Source organism: Poecilia mexicana, unplaced genomic scaffold (assembly GCF_051168715.1).
Source record: "Poecilia mexicana isolate PSO_F unplaced genomic scaffold, ASM5116871v1 scaffold_10, whole genome shotgun sequence".
Taxonomy (NCBI): Eukaryota; Metazoa; Chordata; class Actinopteri; order Cyprinodontiformes; family Poeciliidae; genus Poecilia; species Poecilia mexicana.
The window spans coordinates 20754350-20776525 of NW_028263379.1; the positions used below are offsets into that span (position 1 = coordinate 20754350).

Genomic DNA, 22176 nt, shown 5'->3' on the forward strand with positions numbered 1-22176 from the left:
TGGCAGCTCAACTGAACCAGCTGCTACAGAATGGGACTCACCCTGAATGGTTAACTGAAGGTGGTCCTTAGTAGGACTCTAAGAGCCTTCATTGCAAACTCGATGGGGCTGTGGAAAACCACCCTTGAAGCCAACTGCAAACCATCAAATGTGGCATATACCAAGGAGATGCTCTGTCTCCTTGGTATATGCCAAGGAGTGAAAGCTGGACTCAAGGACAGCACGGAGGCCCTCATCCTGGCCGCCCAGGAACAGGCCCTAAACACCAGAGACTGGAAGCCCCGAGGTCAAAATGGTACCTCGGGGCTTCGGGGACAGACAAGATGGTAATGTCGAACCAACCGGACATTGTGGTGGTGGATAAAGAACAGAGGAAAGCAATACCAGGATGTAGCAATACCAGTCACCCCCAAACTGGAGCAGTGGCTCAAACAGATCCCAGGAACAACATCAGACATCTCAGTCCAGAAATGTGCAGCCAAGATACTGCGCAGAACCCTCAAGCTCCCAGGCCTCTGGTAGAGGACCCGAGCTCAGAGGATGAAAGAGACCACCCAAAAAAATTGTTATCCCAATCTTAATATATATATATATATATTAAGATTGGGATAACAATTTTTTTGTCACTCTGTGGTTTCTATTCACCCTCTTCATTCTGTTCAGTGGCCTGATTTGTCTCCCAGCCCTCACGAGGCCCAAAGCTGGTACAACGTGGTTAGATTCACCAGAAACGTATTATGTGATAAAAATAGATACGCTGACATGCTGTATCAATTCTTTTATAAACATATATATTTTTTGTTTTATTTCACTCAACTTTTGAGTTGAGAAACAGGATTACCTACAATATACTTTCAAAAGGTAAAAAGCATCTCAAAGATATAAAAATGTCACAATCACTGATCTTTTCTGTACGTTGGGCAAAATTACAACATGAATCAGTCTGTCCTCTGTGCCACAACAAACCACACTCATGCTGCACAAGACAATCCGTTTCCTCTCAGGGTTTGGTAAACTTACACCTTTTAGCACTGCAGTAGCAGAAGAATGCGGTGAGGATGAGCGGGGGTGGGTGGACGAGTGAAAGGTGTATGTACCATGAGCTGACCAAGATCTCATCATTTCCTTTGTCGTCTCTGCAGATGACAGAGTTAGTTTCTCCTTCAACCCTTATTATTTGTGAGAGACATTTGACAGTTTTCAGAGTTGCATTAGGCCGGACTGAACGACCTGGCAGCTACTGTCAAGTCATGAACGTCGTGGTTGGATTGTTGCTGACCCTAATCAGATTCACGCCTGGTGAGTTCATGGTTTTTGAGCCCATTTAAAAAATGTTGAATTTCAAGTAGTCCATATACTTTCTTTACAACATTTAAATAAGTGGAAGTGAGTGAATAAGAAATAAGAACCTGTTTTAAAAAAAAAAAAAAAAAAGTAAATAGTTGACCAAAGGTTACTTTATGCCATGTGAGATCCGACTGAGTTGTAGTTTATTCCATATTTGTTCAGAAGTGCACAGTTTGCACTTTGTCCTTAATTTAAGTTCTCATCACAACTAACACAGTAAGTCACTATGCTGAAGAAACTATCAACGTGATTTGATTCATGATTATGAAATCATGAAACAAATTTTAAATGGAAGGATGTGAAATCTTTTTCCTGCTTTCATTTTGTGAATCTTAATGTACAATTGGGTGAAAAATCGCAGAGACTTAAATAACATGCGGTGTACCGTATGCATATTTATCATCCAGGGGTAATTCTCTGCAGCTCGATTTAAATTAATTTCATCAAATCAGTTCACCTCTAAAGGGGAGACAACCATTCAGCTCCTGTTTTAATCACACTTTATTGCAGTTTAGCAATAAAGTTTGGGAAAAAATTTAGTCACTCTACCTATTAGTTTCAGACCGTAAAACATCATTCAGCTTTAACAGGTAATTCATTAGTGGTTTTAAAAGATCACTACATCTTACTCCGCGCGCCACCTGCTTACAGAAAGAACAGTTTTATTTTCACGTTCAGTTTTAATCATCCAGACGTGAGTGAAGAATCTGGATAGCATGGGAGATTTTTAGTAATGTTGCTATTCAATCACTGCTATTATGTTTGAGCCACTTTTGACACTTCTGCAGGTGCAATGATTAGTGTGAGAAAGTGAAAGACTGATACGCAATAGTGTGAGGTGTTGTGGTCATTTTGCAGCTAAAGAAAATATTCTGACCCTTTTCTTTTGCATTTCTTCATTATTCTGTCATGCTTAGCAAAACATAATTATGACTGATAGTAGGGCAGTGCATGAGGCTCACTGATGTATGTGCAGCTGTCCAAGGTTGGATTCCCGAATAAAACTCACTAGAGCAACCAAAGCTTTAAAAGACTGACCAGTTCTTTACTTTTTTGTCATATTTTACTGCTTAATATGGCAGTGGGCTTTTTGTAAATTATAAAATAAACTTTCGTTGGTGTTCACACGCAGCCACCAAATAAGAGTAGAAGTACTGAATACCTCTTGAACAAAGCACTCATATTCAGTGAACATTAACATTTAATAATTAAGCAAACTCGTGATTTTATGTACGTATTATAAATAGCTGGATTCTGAAGGATCACAATCGTTTGCTTTTTCAACATGTTTTTCTCAGAATCTACAGCTGTACAATTTGACGGTGACGGCAGGCAGGATGCAGCTCAGCGTTGCATCGCTTTGGGAGGAAATGTGGTCATTCAACTGACTGAAAACACCTCAGAAATACCTAAATATAAATATATATATATATAAAAATTTATGACAGAAAGAATAAGTATTTTTCAACTACCCTGCATAGATTTGGTATATATAGTTTTAAAAAGAAACCTCATCAAGACTGACTGTAGCTCCTATGAACTGACACCAAACACTTCAGATTATTACATAGAGATGGATCAGCTGGGAGGATGTCGCCGGAAACGTGCAGCATTGTTTTGATCCGTGGATCACTAAAAAAAAAAAAAAAAAAGCAGCTTTATTACAACTCTCTGCAGCAAGTGGACAGGTATTGACTCTGTTTGACCCATTGCTTTGTTTTGAAACATTTTTTTATTCTGTCTCAGAATCTGCAGCAGGAGAAACTCACTGTGATGGAAGAGAGGATGGAGGTCGGTGTTTTGTAGCTTTGGGAGCAACAGTGGTCATCCAGCTGCTCAACAAAGTGTCAGAAATACCTAAATATGAATGGAAAAATGAAAGAGTTGTAATTCTTAGAGGCAAAGGGTACAATTTCTCTCAAAATGCCCTTCAGAACAGATCTCTTTTTATTCCCAGCATTGGTACAGTTAGAATCAAGAACCTCCAGAGAACGGACAGTGGAGAATACACTTTGAATATCTTTGATTCAAATGGACGAAATATGGAAAGACGAGCTCTTCAGCTGATTGTTCAAGGTGAAGCTTTGTTTTCTCCGACCGATAATTAACTTTATTGTAGTTCTACCCATAAAGAATCACTTCATAATTTCTGTTCCGTTTTCAGCTCCTGTATCTTCTGTCCATCTGGTCACTGAGTGTTTGTCCCGGTTAGAGATGATGGTGTCCTGTCTCACTGAGGGAGGGGACAGTCCTCAGTACATTTGGACTCTGGACGGAGACAAACTGACAGACTCTGAACTTCTATCAGCAAATAATGAGAATGACACTATTATTCTGCGACGCGGTGTCTCAGGAAGTCTGGCCTGCTCAGTCAGGAATCACATCAGCGTTGGTTTCAAAGAGCAGATCATCTCTGCTTGTAAAGGTAGGAAGAACAAACACAATGCAAGATGCACTAAACACAGCTTACTTTTGTTTTTATAGACAAACATAGTCCTTGATACAAAGAGCAGCTTGTTTTATTTGTCATGTTGCGCAATTCTAAGATTCTTAAACCACAAAATTTCATTTGCTGAAATAATTATTTAAATCTTTGGAACTGGAGTTATGAGGTAGTGAGAGATTTTAACTTAAAACACACAATTGTTATGTTCACATAAATGTCAAATGACCAAAAACAAAAACACAACCATGACTTTCTGTCAGATGCAACCATCAGCATTTTTCTTTAAAGTAAAACTTTTATGTTCAGCTTCCATGTAAAATCAAACAAGCATCTGGTTACAACAAATGAAATCTACAGTAACAATCAACTTAAAATAACTGTGTAATGCAAATAACTTTGTGAACTTCAAGCATCACAAGATATCTGCATTGGTTTTTAACATCTGTCTCTCAGAGTTTACAGCAGGAGAAACTCACTGTGACGCCACAGAGGACGGAGCTCAGTGTTTTGGGGCTTTGGGAGGAACTGTGATCATCCGGCTGATGAACAACGCCTCAGAAATACCTAAACATGAATGGAAAAATAAAACATCCATATTCCTCAGAGGTGAAGGGCATAACTTCTTTCAAAGTGTCCTTCCAAACAGATTATTCTTTCTTTCCAGCAATGATACGATTAGCCTTAAGAACCTCAGCAGGTCTGACAGTGGTGAATATACTCTGGAAATATTTGGTTCTGAAGGACAGAAAACTCTGCAAACTCTTCAACTGGTTGTTCAAGGTAAAAACATTCTGACTGAAATTGACTTATCAATAGACTTTTTTTTGTAAGTATTCATATTATATTTACCATTTTACTGCATTTCCTGTTGTAGAAACAAACACACTGCAAGTTGCAACTTACTGTCTTCGGGGCAACATTTTTACATTTCCTCCTGTTGCAGAAAATTGGGGATCATGTGAAACAAAACAATTGCATTATCAATATTTATGACAATGTTTTCTCATTCTAGCTCCTGTGTCGTCTGTCCAGCTGGTCACTGAATGTTTGTCCCAGTTAGAGATGAAGGTGTCCTGTCTCTGTCAGAGAGGGGACAGTCCTCAGTACAGCTGGAGTCTGGATGGACACACACTGACAGACTCTGAACTTCTCTATGAGCAGAAAGAGACGAACATCATAGTTCTGAGAAAAAACATCTCAGGTCGTCTGGTCTGCTCAGTCAGGAATCAAGTCAGCCACGCCTCTGAGGAAAAAACTCTACTTGTTTGTAAAGGTGGGTGGGAAAAAATGGACTTTGTAACCAGACTTCTTCTTGTGTAGGAATTGCGTTTCACACTTTGTTTTTGACATTAGCAAGTGAGAAAATGATCATTTTTTAAATCATTAATTGTGATCTGTGCAATTTGATTGGCAAAGGTTAGTAGTTCTTCTCTATTCTAAATCACAAATTCATAAAAATCACGTTTATCTTATCTTCTGCAGTACAATGTGTCCAGAAATGTTAAGAAAATTTATACTTGACTTTGCTGTTTATATCTCAATAAAGCATCTGCTTCTTGTCGCTCTTGTCTCTACAGATATCTCCCTGCTCGTACACAGTTTGCTGTTTGGTGCAACATTTGTTTCCTGTGGCGGGATCTGGCTTTACTTCAAACTGAAGGAGAGCAAAAACAAGGACTTTGTCATTTACGCCAGAAAAGATAATCCAGATGACTTTAATGTAATTGAACAGTCTGATTTAACTAAGCATAAACACAAATAAATGTTTTTGTCCTTGTGAGTACATAAAAATATATATATGCAGATATTAACCGTTTTTAGTATTGATCATAAACATTTAAAAAGTGTAACTCAGTGAGAAAAAAAAATACTGACACTGCTCAGAAGTATAAGTAGAGAATAAGTCTCACATTTTATAAAACACAAAATACAAAGGAATCTATTTTGAATCTATTTTAGACACATGTTTAAGTCAAACTGTTACTTCTAGGTTTTTTTCTAAGGACTGACTTTTCAACAAAAATAGAAGCAGAGTGAAGATGAAAACGAGAGTCCTTTTAAAAGAAGTAAATAGAGGAAGAGAGTTCTCGACAGCAGTCAGTCCATATTCAGCTAAGCAAAGCTTCCTGTTGTGCTCCTTCTTTGTCTCCTTGTTTACCATCCATCCATCCATCCATCCATCCATGGTCTTTGCCTACATATCATTGGGTCGCTGGAGGGGTGAGCATGAAGCAGGTGCATCCTGGACAAATTGCCAGTTTATCTCGAGGCATCAGAAAGACACAGATGACCACGTAGAGACACACACACACGAAGGGCAATTCAGAGTCATTCATAAACCCAGCAGATAAGTGTTTGAACTGCAGGATGTGTGAGGAGGCTGGAGAACCCAGAGAAAACCCACACAAGCAGCAGGACAACATGCAAACGGCCTGCAGAGAGACTCCAGACCGGCTTTCAATCTTCTTCCTACAAGGTGACAGTGATGCCAGCTCCACCACTGTGCAGCCTGCTGATCATACAGCAATGAGAAAACTGGAGGACAGTTTTCACTAGCTTTCATGCAAACTGACTTGAATATATTGACAGTGAAAAGCATATTTCCAGCAGTTTGCGGCATTAACGTGGTCAGTGTATTTTTAGACTTCCTCTGCTGTCTTCACTTCTCAGAAGTAAAGGCATTGGGTGTTTAAAAAAAAATCAGCTTTTATGTTAGCTGGTTTACAGGTGATGACAAAATATTGCTTTATATGCAGTTAAAATGAACTTTTATGGGTTCGTTTGAAATTGTAAGAAGTTGCAATTTGTAAATGATCCTGCATTCCCTTACAACACTAATTTAGCATAAGATCTGGGGTAACTGGGCTGTTCAAACTATGTGAAGTCTTTAAGGTGACATGCCTGTAAGCAATCATAAAAAAAAAAAAAAAAACTGTGAAAAGCTTGTTTTTGTTTTGCACTACAGTGGAAATGTAATATAAGTTGGCTTGAGGGGGGCAGCAGAATTGACTAAACTGTCACCACTTCCTTTTTCACCTCCTATAGCTTCGTCTGCTCAGGCCGATCAGTAACAAGATGCATTTTAAGCTATTCAGCTGCACAATGGTGTCTGGTAGCTGGTTTAAAATAATAGCTGTGGTTGGAATACTGATGGTGGTACTGGAGGTATCCTGGGGTGAGTTGGACATTTGTTTTCTGAAAGCTAATTAAAAAAATGCTGTAAATGACACGATTGAAAAATGTTAAACATTGAAATAAACTGGATACAAAAGGAGAATATTTTATGTTGAGAACTGCCTGAACATCAATTGAATTTTGATACATTTTAGTTAGGAACTGTAGAGTCACAGCTGTTCTGTTATTTGAACAGTTCGACTCACATAAACTTAGTGAATGTGAAATGTAGCTTAATAGATGTGTAATTGGTCCCATGACGGACATCACTGATCTTTATCATGAAGACAGATATTAAACTAAAGATGTTCAATCAACACAACAACATCACCACCTGGACCAAATGTGACCTCTTTCCAAATTGACTTCTCGTTGATCTCTTAATCAGCAGAAGCATGCTATCTGCTAAATCTCGCCATCAACGCCTCTGCACCGTTAGGTATCTCTGGGTCATAGTTTAGACTGATTTCAAACACTGCATGAAGAAAAGGTCACCTCTCCATCTTCTCCATTATCTTTTCATAGCTGTAGAAATAAAGGATGTTAGTGTTCAAAATTCAGATATTTATTTATTTGAAATGTATTTTTCAATTAACTGCTTTTCATTTACTGTTCACTAGGTTTGGAAAATCAATTGCAGGTGAAAGTAAATAAAATATATATATATATACAAAGAAAAACATGGTACATTCAATTAGAGAAAAAAATGAATATTCACAAAGAAACTCTAAAGCTAAATATTTTTTTTATTTCCCTTTCCTTGTTTGTTCATCTTTATTTTCTTTCTTCAGTCTGTTGTGTCATCCATGTTGTTTCTATGTGCATGTAAAATGTAGGGCTGGTCTTCTGTTTGACATTATTTCTAATGAAAAGGAAGACAATCTGACACCCAAATCTCAGTTTGGACATGAAGCATAAATGTTTAGATTCCATCTTGAATATTGTTAAACCACTGTAACAATATTCAACCATTGTCCTAAAACACATTCATCCAAGAGCCACTGAGAAAGATTCCTTGAAATTTTCTGATTGGCTTTGGATTCCCTTTCAAATGGGATTTATATCAGGTGTGGTGCAACTGGAAATACACGACATTTGAAACAAACTCATGATTTATTATTCAATTTGTAACTTTTGAGCATCATTTTTGGTGCTTTGTTTTTAATTGCTTTGTGTTTTTTTAAACTTGCAGGTGCAGAAACTTACTGTGATTTCAGAAAAGATGGAGCTCAGTGTTTGGGATCTTTGGGGGGAACAGTCCTCCTCCAGCTGATGAGTAACATTTCAGAAATACCTAAATATGAATGCAAACATAACACATCAAACATCTTTAGGGGTAAATTCAATAATTCTCAATTAACTGGTCTTCAGAACAGACTTAACTTCATTCCCAGTAATGGTACATTAATCATAACGAACCTCAGCAGAATTGACAGTGGTGCTTATACTCTGGAAACCTTTGACTCAAATGGAAAGAGTGTAGAGAAGAAAACTCTTCAGTTGAATGTTGAAGGTAAATAATTTGTTTGTTCTACTGTCAGATTAAATTATTTTGATCGAACATCTTATTTTGTTGGCATTTATAACAAATGCTGTATTTAACAGAGATTTTTCCTTTTTGCTTTCATTAGAAATGATATAAAAAAAATAACTGGATATTATGTATATTTTTGGACTAGCTAAATTAAAACTCCGCTATATTATTAAATAAATGTTTCTCTCTTAGCTCCAGTGTCCTCTGCCCAGCTTGTCTCTCAGTGTTTGTCCCAGGGACAGATAAATGTGTCCTGTCTCTCCGAGGGAGGGGACAGTCCCCAGTACAGCTGGACTCTGGATGGACACTCACTGAGAGACTCTGAGCTTTTCTCTGGAAATAATGAGACCAACATCATCGTTCTGAGACAGAACATCTCAGGACGTCTGGTCTGCTCAGTCAGGAACCAAGTCAGTTTGATCTTCAGGGAAATACAAATATCTACATGTGGTGAGTTAGAATATGCTGAATATATTTTGATGAATTTAAAACTAAAAAGATTGCTCCCTACATCAACTACCTTTCTTTTCTCACAGTCTTCATAAACTGTTCTGTGAATGGGACAGAAATATCTACCTGGATGTTTCAAGAAAATGACAGTCTATGTGTTGAACCAACCGGAAACCCTTCACCAGACACACCAGACATTCTTAATGCTTTTGCAGGTAAGGAGTAACTTTAAATCAATAGCTTAGCATTAACACAACTTTGAATCAAACCTAGAGGATTGATCAATCTTGTACAGTACATTAACAAGTGAAAATTTAGTAATGAGGGTTCATTTTTTAAATGTATTTTATTTTTATGTAAGGAACAGAATGGTGGCCAGTAGTAGCTGTTGGACTCGGAGCTCTGATAATTATCGTAGTTGTAAGCTCTGCAATCATCTGTGTCAGGAAGAAGAAAAGAAACAACAGAGGTAATAAAGTTATTCCTTAGTGATGACATTGACATTGAAACAAAACACATCCAGTTGACATCCTGTGCTATAATTTCCCATTCTTCTGTAGTGGAGGAAGATAATGTAGAACTAACCAGTGATAACGGGAGAAGAAGGCAAGAGGAGCAATCTGGGGACGTCCAATACGGCCAAGTGACGAAGAAACCTCGGCATTCTGATGTAACGTTATCAGATGATGTGTATGCAAAGGTCCTTAAGCAAACCTAAACTAGATACATTCATGTTGTCTGCATTATACTGAAATCAAGAAAGAAGAATTCACAACCAAATATCTTTGTTTTTCCTCGATTTTGAGCACATATATGATTTACTGCCTCAAAAAGTTGATGAATGTACTTTTATTGACGTTCTTTTCTTGTTTGTATTGACCGTACATGTTGATGAACTGTAAAGTTGAGATAAAAGTTGTGTAAAGTTGCGTGTTTCATCGGTTACAAGTTGTAGCCAGCCATATTTGCAATCGTGTTATATAGATGTGATCAAATGAGCTTCACTGCTCGTAATACGGAAGAGGAATAGGGCCACTGAAAAAAAAATAAAACAGTTCTGACTTTCATCTCAGAGTTCTGAGAAAAAAGTCAGAATTCTGACTTTAATCTCAAAAATAATAATTCTGACTTTAATGTCAGAATTCTGAGATTAAAGTCAGATTTTTTATTTTTTATTTTTTCCTGTGGCCCTAATCCTCTTCCATATTTTAATCTCCTCTCTACTGAATGAAAACAACATTTTGTACAGCAGGGTCAACAAAAAAAGTTTGTTTTCCACCAGCCAAACTCCATAATGTCTAATGAAACACGTTATGATATGTTTGAGATTTTTAAGAAGTTTTTAAAATCCATGCAAGCAATGGGACTACGAACATTAGTACACAACACAACACAAAACACATGCTTAAATGATGCTGATATCTTTTTGTTCCTCTTCTTGTCGTCTCTTGGAACACTTCCTGTCTTTTTGTATCTCTTTGCTTTTTTGTCCAAGGCAAAGATCTCAGAACTTTTTCGACAAGGTCAGAGGTTCTTGTCAGAAAGGATCTTGACTTAACATTATTTCTAACTTGCAATGAAACATCCCCATCAAAAGTCCTGATATTTTAGGAGTTCGGTCTCATCCAGAGGATGACACGTTTCCAGCGTAGGTTACCATGGTGATGGACCCAGTTAGGAGGTGAACCAGCTGTGCGATAACAATCTTAACTTGCTGTAACTTTGATAACATTGACTAATCCCACTTCCTTGTTCATGTGTCATGTGTACTATTTTATACTGCTATCATGTTCGAAATAAATAAATAATTTCTAAGTGCATTTCTCTGTACATTCTTTAAGTGTTTAAAGCCACTAAATACTGATATGCAGTAGATAAAATGTTGAATAACTTCATATTATTTTATATTATTTTCTCCATGTATTTAGTGCAGGGGTCAGCAACTTTTGTAACACTAAGAGCAGTTTTGTCCTCAGTGCAGCTAAAACAAATTTGTTTGGAGCTGCAGAAGCAACATGATTCTGAAAAATAGAGCTCGTTTTTGTAATATGTGCTATAAAATATTTGTGGGTTTTAAATTAAATAATCCTATATTTGTTTTAGTTATTCTCATAAATATTATTTTGAATGGGACATTTACAGTTTATAGAAAATGATCTAAAAAGGACATGGTTTGTGGCTTTCCCTCTGATTTATATTTTTACTTTTCCAATCTTTTTCAGCAAAGATTTTATGCTTATATCAAATATTTAAAGATAAAAGAAGGTCAAAAATTACATCTATATTTTCATCTTCTGCTTCTGCAAAGATCAGTTTTTCCACTCTAGAATTAAAAAAAAAAATCTATTTTGTCTGGTGTCATGGTACATATAGGCTTACCTTTTAATAACTGTGGTGGCAAAAGAACCTGGTGAGACGCAATGAAGGTCCTGTTTCATTTTCTAATCTAAAACTTGATGAAGCAGTCATCACTTCCTTTTTACCCCACTGCAGACATAGTTTCTATCTTTACATGTATTAGTCATACCAGACAGTTTATAGTTTATAGTGCTGCATTTCGTCTGACTGTCATGAAAGCTGTTTTTGGATTATTGGTGATGCTACTTAGAGTATCACAAGGTAAGTGGTTATTTTTTATTTTTACAATCATATTTTTTTAGAACAGTTTTTTTTGCTAACAACACTGATTTTAGTTAAGGCTACTAAATTATCCGTATAAAACAGACTTAACGATGCTAAGTTGTTGATTTGATGAGATTGGGGACGTGATATACTGTCAAGACAAAACTTTGCACCCAGCTTGGTGATATTTTGTACCACCTTTGACAGCCATAGCATTGCTTTTTTTTTTCTTTTTAAAGAAATGTGGTTTTGACATTTCCCTACAATACATATTTGCTGTCAAATTTTTGAAAAGTCAGTGCTCAGCTTTTATTAGTGTAAAATGGAAATCAGTCAATATATCACAGCTGCTCATTTTCCATTAAAATCCTGCCAATACGGTTCATTATATTGGGGAAACTAATACAAAAAAAATAAAATAAAAAAAATAAAAAAATTCGTGTTGACATTTCTTTTCTTGAGCAGCAGTGGAGACTTTCTGTGATGGCAGACAGGATGGAGCTCTGTGTTACGGAGCTTTGGGTGGAAGTGTGGAGCTCCGGCTGATGGACAGCGCTTCAGAAATACGCAGATACAAGTGGAGGAAGAAAGTATCAATGGCCAAAAACTACCAAATGATTCTTACAGGCCAAAGGAACAAGATTAAAAATAATACTTTGAGTAGCAGATCTGTGTTTTTTCCCAGTAATGGAACGTTCTGGATCAATAACCTGAACAGCACTGACGGTGGTGAATACACACTTGAGTTTTTTGATTCAAATGAACAAAAGACTCGAAGTCAGACTCTACAGTTGTTAATAGAAGGTAAATCTTTTTGTCATCTAATTCTTTCAAACTTTGAAAGATACTTTTTAATCATATCAACAGCTTCTCTGTGTGTGTTTCTCTTAGCTCCAGTGTCCTCTGTCCAGCTTGTCTCTGAGTGTTTGTCCCAAGGACTAGTAAGGGTTTTCTGTCTTCCCGAGGGAGGGGACAGTCCTCAGCTCAGCTGGACTCTGGATGGACATGCACTAACAGACTCTGAGCTCCTCTCTCGAGATAATGACACAAACTTCATTGTCCTGAGACAAAATATCTCTGGACGTCTGTCCTGCTCAGTCAGGAATCATATCAGTCATGTCTCCAGAGATCAAACTGTGTCTGTCTGCGAAGGTGAGATAATTTACTTTGACCAAATTTTTATTTTATTGTCTTGTTAAATACAGTAGTTTGCAAACTTATCGCCACTAAACCTTTTGAACCATCATGCAACCATAAACTTGAGCATTTTGACTCTCTTTGTGTGCCATACATTCGTATTAAGTTTTCCTGTGAAAACTGTTTATTATTTTACTCTTTAAAGTTATGTACTACTTTGTGTTGGTCTGTTACAGTATTCTGATGAAATGCATCTAAGTTTAAGGTTGTGATGTGACAAAATGGAAAATATATAAGTTGTACAAACAATTTAAAAGGTGCCGTATCCAAAGGTATCAAATCTTCAGGCTGTATTAATAACTGTCACACATAAGATTTATAAAAGGTAACATATGTACTTTACGACTGAGACAGGATTAACCTCCAAAATACCACACTTTATTTTAAAATAATATATCTTTATTTTACATATGTAATTATTTTTAGTTCTGTGCAAATGTTAGTTTTTCTGTTGCATTTAATAATAAAAACTGGTCACGTTTTCATATGAAGATGCAAATAAAACTTATGAATTGAGGAGGTTTTCTGTGAAGAACAAGCAAACTATAATTGCAAATCATAGTTGAATTGATAAAATAATCATTTAAAAATGAACAAAAACTAAACAATTATAATGGCCTGTAAAATAAGTGGAAATATATTTGCAGGAACTGCAGCACTGTCATGAGTTTTGTGTGTAAGTGGACTCTCACAAAAAAGACTCTCATCTACTTGCAGAAATGGAAACTTACTGCGATGGCAGACAGGATGGAGTTCAGTGTTATGGACCCCTGGGGGCAACAGTGGTTCTCCATCTGATGGATAGCTTATTAAAAATACCTAAATATGAATGGAGACATCAAAGCTCAACAATCCTTAAGGGCAGAACGAACACATTTTTTCCACATCCCCTCCAGAGCAGATATCTCTTAATACCGAGTAATGGTACATTTACCATAAAGAACCTTATGAAGGCCGACAGTGGTGAATATACTCTGGAAACATTTGACTCAGATGGACGGAAAACAGGGCAGCATGCTCTTCAGCTGACTGTTCAAGGTGAATTTCATTTCCTTCCTGATAAAATTATGGCAATGTATCATATCATTAACACAGAACTTTATACATTTTCTGTTTATTATTACAAACTTTGAAGAAAAGACACCAAAGGTGTGTTAATTTCATTAGTATTTCACAGTTTATTGTCTCTCCTTCAGCTCCTGTGTCCTCGGTCCAGCTGGTTACTGAGTGTCTGTCCAAGTCAGAGCTGAAGGTGTCCTGTCTCATAGAGGAAGGGGACAGTCCTCAGTACAGCTGGACTCTGGATGGAAACACTCTGACAGATTCTGAGCTCATTTCTGGAAACAATGGGACAAACTTCATCATTCTGAGACAAAATGTCTCAGGACGTCTCCTCTGCTCAGTCAGGAATCACATCAGTCGTGTCTCCAAAGGAGAATTCATTTCTCCGTGTAAAGGTGAGAATAAAATCATCCCAATGCTTCTTTTAAATATTTAGTGTTTTAGATTGCCTAGAAAAGGATTTCATCAAAAATATTTTTTTACATGATCATACGACATTTCATGATTGATTGAACCACCACAGCAGTTTTACACAGAGGGACACATTGCACTGCACTATGTTCACCAAGACTTCTGTCATATATTTATTACCTAATTACAGCATTGTGTTTTCACTGTATTGATGCTAACATAACTTTTGGTTTTTGTTCTTCAAGTCTCAATAGATACTTCTCTGCTCAGATGTGGTTTGATGTTTGCTGCAGCCGTTCTTACATGTGGTGGGATTGGCCTCTATTTCAAACGGAAGGAGACAAAATATAAGAAAATGTTAATCACACCACAAAGAAACGTGAATCCAAAGGACCTTCAAGTTATTGAACAAAGTAATTTGACTGATGATTAAGTGTTACTCTTTATCTTTTGTTAATGTGTGAAGATTTCAGCAGCTCAGTTTAAATGTTCGATAAAAGGTCTGAATAACTGCTTTATTTTAGCATCTATGTAAGTATCTGTCCTGACATTTAATGTAAACATGCATGTTGATTTAAATATAAAATTTTCATTGTTAAGCCAAACCGTAATATTATACAAGTTATACTTTATATACTTGGTAGAGAGCAACTGATAGTTCACAGACATTCATAATTTAATTCTTATTCAAATTTGAAAAACACTTTATTGATCCCAAAGGAAAATGAAATGTTGTTGTAACTCATTTATTCAAAGTCTTCAAATAGTTATTGTAGGCAGTGATGGCTGTTGGCAGGAAAGATCTCTTGATTAATATTTGGACTTTGAAATTATGTATACTTTTCCAACTTTAAGAAGCCTTTTATGTACATATATTCATCATTGCTTCTAATACTTAAAAATAAACAACTAAAGACTTACCCGTTTGTCGTTTATCCTGTTTTATTTTCAGTTGTGCAAATGTAATGAATGACAATCTGGTTCTTTCATAAACACAGTGCTGAAGTCAAGAATCTCTATTTTAGTGTACAACATCCTCAGTTACAATTTCCTCAGTTAAATATTGTTTACATAATTGCTCTACTTTCAGATAAACATGCAACTCAGATACACGTGTTGCACCTTCACCACGTGTGAAGGTGCAACACACACAAAGAAGAACAAAAGTGTTTTTCTTTTGTTCTTCTTTGACGATCATTCAGATTAAAATGTGCTTTTGATACATTTGATTGATCTTTTCCTCTTGGCTCATTTAATGAATATTTTTTTCTAATTCCTGTTTCTCTTGAAATTATTACAATGATTTTTTTTTTCTCAAAGTCTTTTATTTAATCCCAAGCATAGTGATGACGTCTACTGACTGTGGAGCACAGGATAATGACATTGAAAGCTGAATTTATAAGCAGACTTTGTCTATAGTTTCATTTTGTGCCATGTCAGAAAATATTGACAGTCCTATCTGTTAAGTCTGTTGATTGGTTCAGGCCTCATAAATACATTCAGTACGTATGAGGTTGATTCACTTTTTAAGCTTCAGTTTGTCAACCCATGAAATTGGAAAAATATTAGATGTATGGATAGAATAATACTAATTTAGTCTGACTTTTATATTTAACACTGATTTTACAGTAGGTTGAGCCGCATTAAGATGTGTGTTGATGTTTGAAGTACTTAAAAATGTTTTTTTTTTTTTTGTATTTTTAATCTGACTCAGGATAATCGAAAACTTCAGATGCTGAACTAAACACTTTGAAGCTGAATTAAAAAACCTTCTCAATGTTGCCATCTGTTTTATAAAAGGACCAACGTGGCAAGAACCCACCAAGACATGTAAATTCAATTTATATAATCTGACTGGGATACCACAGTTTCATTGAACTGAGTTTATGTCATTGCTGTTTTGAGAAGAGTGGTATGGGTAGAACCCAGTGTAGTCCCAATGATCCTCTCTGCTGTGCCCAAGGGCATTTTGTTTACCTATTCAAATCTGTCTCACAGAGTCGTCACTCATGCATTCCACAGATTCCACATTTCTCCATGGAAGAAGATCTGTCACAATGACAGATCTCCATCTAACATCTTAGTAGTTTTCTTAGCATATTCCACATATGTGCTTTTTGTGCAAATCTTTGCAAATTTCTGGAAATAAATGTTTCTCTTTCAGCTCCTGTGTCCTCCATCAAGCTGGTGCCTGAGTGTTTGTCTCAGGGTCAGATGAAGGTGTCCTGTCACCCAGACGCAGGTGATAGTCTGCAATACAACTGGACTCTGGATGGACGCACACTGACTGCTGATCATCAATGAGAAAACTGGAGTTCAGTTTCCACTAACGTTCATGCAGGCTGACTTGAGTATAACGGCAGCAAAGATGTATTTCCAGCAGTTTGCAGTATTAGCATGGCCAGTGTATTTTTAGACTTCCTCTGTTGTTTACACTTAAGAGCTCTCACAGTTAAAGGCGAAGTGACAAAAGAATGTCAGCTTTTGTGTGACATTGTTTAAGAAAGTTTAAATAAAAGCAATTTATACGATGGCAGATTTTTGTTTTATAGTCAGTTAACTTTTACTGGTTCACTAGAAATTGTAAGAAGTTGGGATTTGTAAATGATTCAGCATATTCACTTGCAACACTAATTTTATATAAGATCTGGGGTAAATTGATAGGCTTTTGCTGTTCAAGCTATTTTTAAGATTATATGCAATCACAAAAAAACTGGGAAAAGCTTGTGTTTGTTTTGCACTACAGTGGAAATGTAATATAAGTTGACTTAGGGGGGCAGCAGAATTGACTAAACTGTCACCACTTCCTTTTTCACCTCCTATAGCTTCGTCTGCTCAGGCCGATCAGTAACAAGATGCATTTTAAGCTATTCAGCTGCACAATGGTGTCTGGTAGCTGGTTTAAAATAATAGCTGTGGTTGGAATACTGATGGTGGTACTGGAGGTATCCTGGGGTGAGTTGGATATTTGTTTTCTTAAAGCGGATAAAAAAAAATTGTAAGTCACATGGTTTAAAAATGTTTTATCAGTGATTCTTGAGAATAAGGACAAAATGGGTTTTAATTTTCCCATATTTTTTTTTTATTTCTCAACCTTATGTATGCAAATATGACAAATAATGTTCAGAAAATATGAAAATGCTAAGGTACAGGCTCCCAGTTGCGAATTTTTTTAAAAAAATTAAATTTTTAATCGACCTGACCCAAAACTTTGTCATCACCATCTGACAAAAATAAATCTAAAATGATTTTTAAAATACCCCATTAGTGATATTTTTACTCAATTTACAGACAAATGCTTCTCAAGAAATAAAATAAATATTATTTAAAACAAAAAACAAGAAAAAGTCCATCTGATGGAGTTGACAGTGCATGACGGAGTTGACACAGAACTGAAGGTGGTGACAAACTAGTGAATAAAATGAAAAACTTGGTACATGTGAAGTAATGCAATTCATGTAAAATACATTAAAATGAATTAGTTGCACAATTAAGTGAGATTTGACAACAATTTCACTGAAAGAGTCAGAAAAACTCTGACGGAGTTGACATCTGACGGAGTTGACGAAATGCCAAACTACCTCAATTTACATGATGTTATTCTGAAGGAGGCCATATTGTAGCTCGTCAGGTCAATGAAATCTTTACAGTTTACCAAAATTAAGCTTTTATTTCGCAAAATTTCAACAAAGTTTTGTAAATTGTCAGTTATGGAGTTGACACATCATGGTTGTGACAAACAACTTAGGAATAAAACAGAAGAAAAAACTAAAGAATAACTTAAGCTAACCGGAGCTAACTAGGCCTCCTAGCAAAGGAAGAGAAAAGACAACGTCATGGGGTCCTCAGAAGTTCTGGTGCCCCCCAATAATGCCTGATTTTTTTTACATTCTTTTCATTTCTGACGGTGTTGACAAAATCTAAGGACAAATTTTAACGGAGTTGGAAAATATCTAAAAATTATTTTTAATTCAATTTATCGATACTTTTATAATTATTTATATGACTACTTATACTTAATTGTCATAATATATAATTTTAGTATTTCTTTGTTTTAAACTATAAGAATGTATTGAGTTCTGCTCCTGGACAAGGGCTTTTACAGGCATCATCCACCGACTACAATGTTTAAAATAAAAAAATATTCAGCAAAAAAAAGAAAAATATACATTGTTGTGCTCACATGACACAGGTTAGTTTAGTTAGATATTTGAAAAAAATATATTTTGTGTATATTTTATTCAAATTTCATGCTTTATCCATAGGACCTGTTTTGTCCCTATTCTCAAGAATCACTGTTATAACATTAAAATAAACTGAATACAAAGTGAGAATATGTTGAGAACTGCTTGAACATCACTTGAATTTTGTTAAGTCACAGCTGTTTTGTTATTTAGATTCAAACATGAGCTTAGATAATGTGAAATATAGCTTAATAGATGTGTAATTGGTCCCACGATCTGAGAGCTATATGACACACAGCATTGATGAAGATTGATATTAAACTAAAGATATTTAGCTTAAGCTCAATCATCACAACAACATCACCACCTGGACCAAATGTGACCTTTTTCCAAACTGACCTCTCAATCTGCCAATCGCCAGAAGCATGCTATCTGCTAAACCTCGTCATCAAGGTCTTTGCACCGTAAGCCAGCTCTATACTTTGGGTCCAGAACCTCTGGGTCATAGTTCTGACTTATTTCAAACACTGCATAAAGAAAAGATCGGTTCTCCGTCTATGGGATTATTTTTTTGTAGCTGTAGAAATAGAGGATGTTAGTGTTCAAAATTCTAATATTTACCAAGCTGAAATGCATTTTCAATTAATTACTTATCAGTTACTGTTCACTAGGTTTGCAGTTGCAGGTGAAAGTAAATCTTTCACCTGCACATCTGTTTAATGAGAGTCTAAAGGCACGTTCACCCAAGATCCACTGTGAAAGATTTTTATAATGTGTCTGATTGGCTTCAAGGTTTTCTTGAAAGTTATCTCATGAATGTCAGGGAAATACAAAAAACAATGCTAATAAAATACAAAAAACAAGAATTTTGAAACAAACTCATGATTTATTATTTAATTTGTAACTTTTGAGCATCATTTTTGGTGCTTTGTTTTTAATTGCTTTGTATTTTTTTAAACTTGCAGGTGCAGAAACTTACTGTGATTTCAGAAAAGATGGAGCTCAGTGTTTGGGATCTTTGGGGGGAACAGTCCTGATCCAGCTGATGAGTAACATTTCAGAAATACCTAAATATGAATGCAAACATAACACATCAAAATTATTGAGGGGTACATTCAGTAATTCTCAACTAATTGGTCTTCAGAACAGACTTAACTTCATTCCCAGTAACGGTACATTAATCATAACGAACCTCAGCAGAATTGACAGTGGTGCTTATACTCTGGAAACCTTTGACTCAAATGGAAAGAGTGTAGAGAAGAAAACTCTTCAGTTGAATGTTGAAGGTAAATAATTTGTTTGTTCTACTGTCAGACAAAATTATTTTGATCGATCATCTTATTTTATTGGCATTTATAACAAATGCTATATTTAACAGAGATTTTTTCCTTTTTGCTTTCATTAGAAATGATATAAAAAATAACTGGATATTATGTATATTTTTGGACTAGCTAAATTAAAACTCCACTATCATTAAATAAATGTTTCTCTCTTAGCTCCAGTGTCCTCTGCCCAGCTTGTCTCTCAGTGTTTGTCCCAGGGACAGATAAATGTGTCCTGTCTCTCTGAGGGAGGGGACAGTCCCCAGTACAGCTGGACTCTGGATGGACACTCACTGAGAGACTCTGAGCTTTTCTCTGGAAATAAAGAGACTAACATCATCGTTCTGAGACAGAACATCTCAGGACGTCTGGTCTGCTCAGTCAGGAACCAAGTCAGTTTCATCTTCAGGGAAATACAAATATCTACATGTGGTGAGTTAGAATATGCTGAATATATTTTGATCAATTTAAAACTAAAAAGATTGCTCCCTACATCAACTACCTTTCTTTTCTCACAGTCTTCGTAAACTGTTCTGTGAATGGGACAGAAATATCTACCTGGATGTTTCAAGAATATGACAGTCTATGTGCTGAACCAACAACAAAAGTTATTCTGGGTAAGAAGTAACTTTAATTCAACAACTTATTTTCAACACTTCTTTGAAAAAACCCAAGATCCTCAAACGACTGGCTTGAAGATCCTGCAAATCTTGTTTGGAAAAAGATTTGCAGGAAAAAAAATATGGTCATGTGCAACACAATATTATTTCTTGTGACATTTTAAGAGTGTGTAGTTTTCAATAATTGATTGCAAACTTTGCAGACAGACATATAGCAGTGGACTACTGTATCCAACATAACATAACTATAGTATTGTGTTTTAACATACTATAACATAACTCCTGGTTCTTGTTCTTCATGTCTAAACAGATTATTCTCAGCTCAGATGTGGTTTGATGTTTGCTGCAGCCGTTCTTACATGTGGTGGGATTGGCCTCTATTTCAAATGGAAGGAGACAAAATATAAGAAAATGTTCATCAAACCACAAAGAAAAGAGAATCCAGAGGACTTTCAAGTTATTGAACAAAGTAATTTGACTGATGTTTAAGTGTTACCCTTTGCAGGTATCTTGCTTATGTGTTAAGAGTTTAGCAGCTCAAAAAGGTCAGAATAAGAATATCTGCTCTATTTTAACATCTTTAATACCTTTCCTGACATTTAATCTAAAAATCTCTTGTTTTCTTAAATGTAAACTGAACCTATTGCAAATATGTATGATTTGTCGTATGCTTTCACATATGAGTTTGTTAAACTAAACTATACTATTATTAAATTTATACTTTTGAAAGATGCTTACCTGATAGAGAGCAATTTATAGTTCATAGGTGTTCATATGATTTGCACTTGGAATTTATGCATATTTTTCCAACTTTGAAAGTCTTTCTATGTATCTGTTCATCACTGTAACTAATACTTTAAAAATAAACAACTAAGATTTATTACCTGGTTGTCATTTATCCATTTTTATTTTCAGCTGTGCAAATGTAATGAATGACAAACCTTATTCTATGAACATTGACTCAAAAATGAGAAGTCAAGAATCTCTATTTTAGTGTACAAAATACTGTTACAACTACCTCAGTTAACTATTGTTTACTTAATTGCTCTCCAATCAGATACACATGCAACTCAGAAAAAACTATGCATTAAATAAATTGAAACATTCATTCCAGCAGCTATGTAAATATAAAATATGTAGAGGGTCATTCAGTCTGCATTGCTTGTATGAAGAGCAGTGTTTTCTTTTGCGTTTCTTTGAGCATCTTTAAGATTAAATTATGTTTTTGATACATTTTCAGAGGTAATCGCTCTTTTCCTGTAAGCTTATCTAACAAATACTTTGAGTTTGTTTCTTTTTGATTTTTCTCAAACTCCTTTCTTCTATTTAAACTAAAATCTGTATGAGGACATAGAAAGTCATGGCAATTTGTGATTTCTAAGCAGAGTGATGACATGCGCTGACTGAGGAGCAGAGGAGGATAACATTGAAGGCTGAACTTCAGGTTTTGTTGAATTTACATTATTCTGCTGCATCACAACTGGAATTGTTTTCTTGATATTTAGGGATCAAGGAGCCATTTGCAAATCATGCAAAGTACAAACTTTGCATGATTTTGTAAATTATAATAATTCAATGCAAAGTTGGCATTTTTAATGGACTTTCAATGCAACTTTTAGAGCAACTTTGCATTAAAAGTGTCATTATTTACCGAATGACACTTCATGACAACTGTCATAAACACTCATAAAGACTTCTTTATGTTCATGACAGGTGTTATGTCATGTTTATGACAGTGTCATGTCAGTCTTATGCACACCCCTTCAAATAAAGTGTTAACAAGCTTTCTTTACTTTTCCAGCTACAA

At 35.7% G+C, this 22176-nt stretch overlaps 4 protein-coding genes across 4 annotated transcripts; all 4 read left to right on the top strand.

Moving 5' to 3' along the window:
- Positions 1-1059: 1059 nt before the first annotated feature.
- Positions 1060-5727, top strand: LOC106920297 (contactin-4-like). The gene is made up of 6 exons (XM_088009616.1): positions 1060-1299; positions 3094-3423; positions 3512-3772; positions 4247-4573; positions 4806-5066; positions 5371-5727. The coding sequence occupies exons 1-6, from the start codon at positions 1092-1094 to the stop codon at positions 5553-5555; spliced, it is 1572 nt and encodes a 523-aa protein (XP_087865742.1). The 5' UTR covers positions 1060-1091; the 3' UTR covers positions 5556-5727.
- A 38-nt stretch (positions 5728-5765) lies between these two features.
- LOC106920303 (HEPACAM family member 2-like) lies at positions 5766-9177 on the top strand. The gene is made up of 4 exons (XM_088009749.1): positions 5766-6968; positions 8160-8480; positions 8694-8951; positions 9038-9177. Exons 1-4 carry the CDS (start codon positions 6869-6871, stop codon positions 9175-9177), a joined length of 819 nt encoding a protein of 272 aa, XP_087865875.1. The 5' UTR covers positions 5766-6868.
- Positions 9178-11378: 2201 nt separating this feature from the next.
- LOC148157100 (uncharacterized) lies at positions 11379-12954 on the top strand. The gene is made up of 4 exons (XM_088009752.1): positions 11379-11570; positions 12039-12377; positions 12465-12725; positions 12947-12954. The coding sequence occupies exons 1-4, from the start codon at positions 11408-11410 to the stop codon at positions 12952-12954; spliced, it is 771 nt and encodes a 256-aa protein (XP_087865878.1). The 5' UTR covers positions 11379-11407.
- A 535-nt stretch (positions 12955-13489) lies between these two features.
- LOC106920299 (pregnancy-specific beta-1-glycoprotein 4-like) lies at positions 13490-21252 on the top strand. The gene is made up of 6 exons (XM_088009617.1): positions 13490-13808; positions 13967-14227; positions 19393-19713; positions 19924-20181; positions 20268-20366; positions 20680-21252. The coding sequence occupies exons 1-6, from the start codon at positions 13490-13492 to the stop codon at positions 20856-20858; spliced, it is 1437 nt and encodes a 478-aa protein (XP_087865743.1). The 3' UTR covers positions 20859-21252.
- The last annotated feature ends 924 nt before the right edge of the window (positions 21253-22176 follow it).

Coding starts and splice junctions, on each gene's coding strand:
- LOC106920297 (XM_088009616.1), top strand. CDS start 1,092: ATGTACCATGAGCTGACCAAGATCTCATCATTTCCTTTGTCGTCTCTG. Junction 3,424..3,511: donor TCTTCAGCTGATTGTTCAAG/GTGAAGCTTTGT, acceptor TTCCGTTTTCAG/CTCCTGTATCTTCTGTCCAT. Junction 5,067..5,370: donor AACTCTACTTGTTTGTAAAG/GTGGGTGGGAAA, acceptor TTGTCTCTACAG/ATATCTCCCTGCTCGTACAC.
- LOC106920303 (XM_088009749.1), top strand. CDS start 6,869: ATGCATTTTAAGCTATTCAGCTGCACAATGGTGTCTGGTAGCTGGTTT. Junction 6,969..8,159: donor GGTACTGGAGGTATCCTGGG/GTGAGTTGGACA, acceptor TTAAACTTGCAG/GTGCAGAAACTTACTGTGAT. Junction 8,481..8,693: donor TCTTCAGTTGAATGTTGAAG/GTAAATAATTTG, acceptor TTTCTCTCTTAG/CTCCAGTGTCCTCTGCCCAG.
- LOC148157100 (XM_088009752.1), top strand. CDS start 11,408: ATGAAGCAGTCATCACTTCCTTTTTACCCCACTGCAGACATAGTTTCT. Junction 11,571..12,038: donor GCTACTTAGAGTATCACAAG/GTAAGTGGTTAT, acceptor TTTCTTGAGCAG/CAGTGGAGACTTTCTGTGAT. Junction 12,378..12,464: donor TCTACAGTTGTTAATAGAAG/GTAAATCTTTTT, acceptor TGTTTCTCTTAG/CTCCAGTGTCCTCTGTCCAG.
- LOC106920299 (XM_088009617.1), top strand. CDS start 13,490: ATGGAAACTTACTGCGATGGCAGACAGGATGGAGTTCAGTGTTATGGA. Junction 19,714..19,923: donor TCTTCAGTTGAATGTTGAAG/GTAAATAATTTG, acceptor TTTCTCTCTTAG/CTCCAGTGTCCTCTGCCCAG. Junction 20,182..20,267: donor AATACAAATATCTACATGTG/GTGAGTTAGAAT, acceptor CTTTTCTCACAG/TCTTCGTAAACTGTTCTGTG.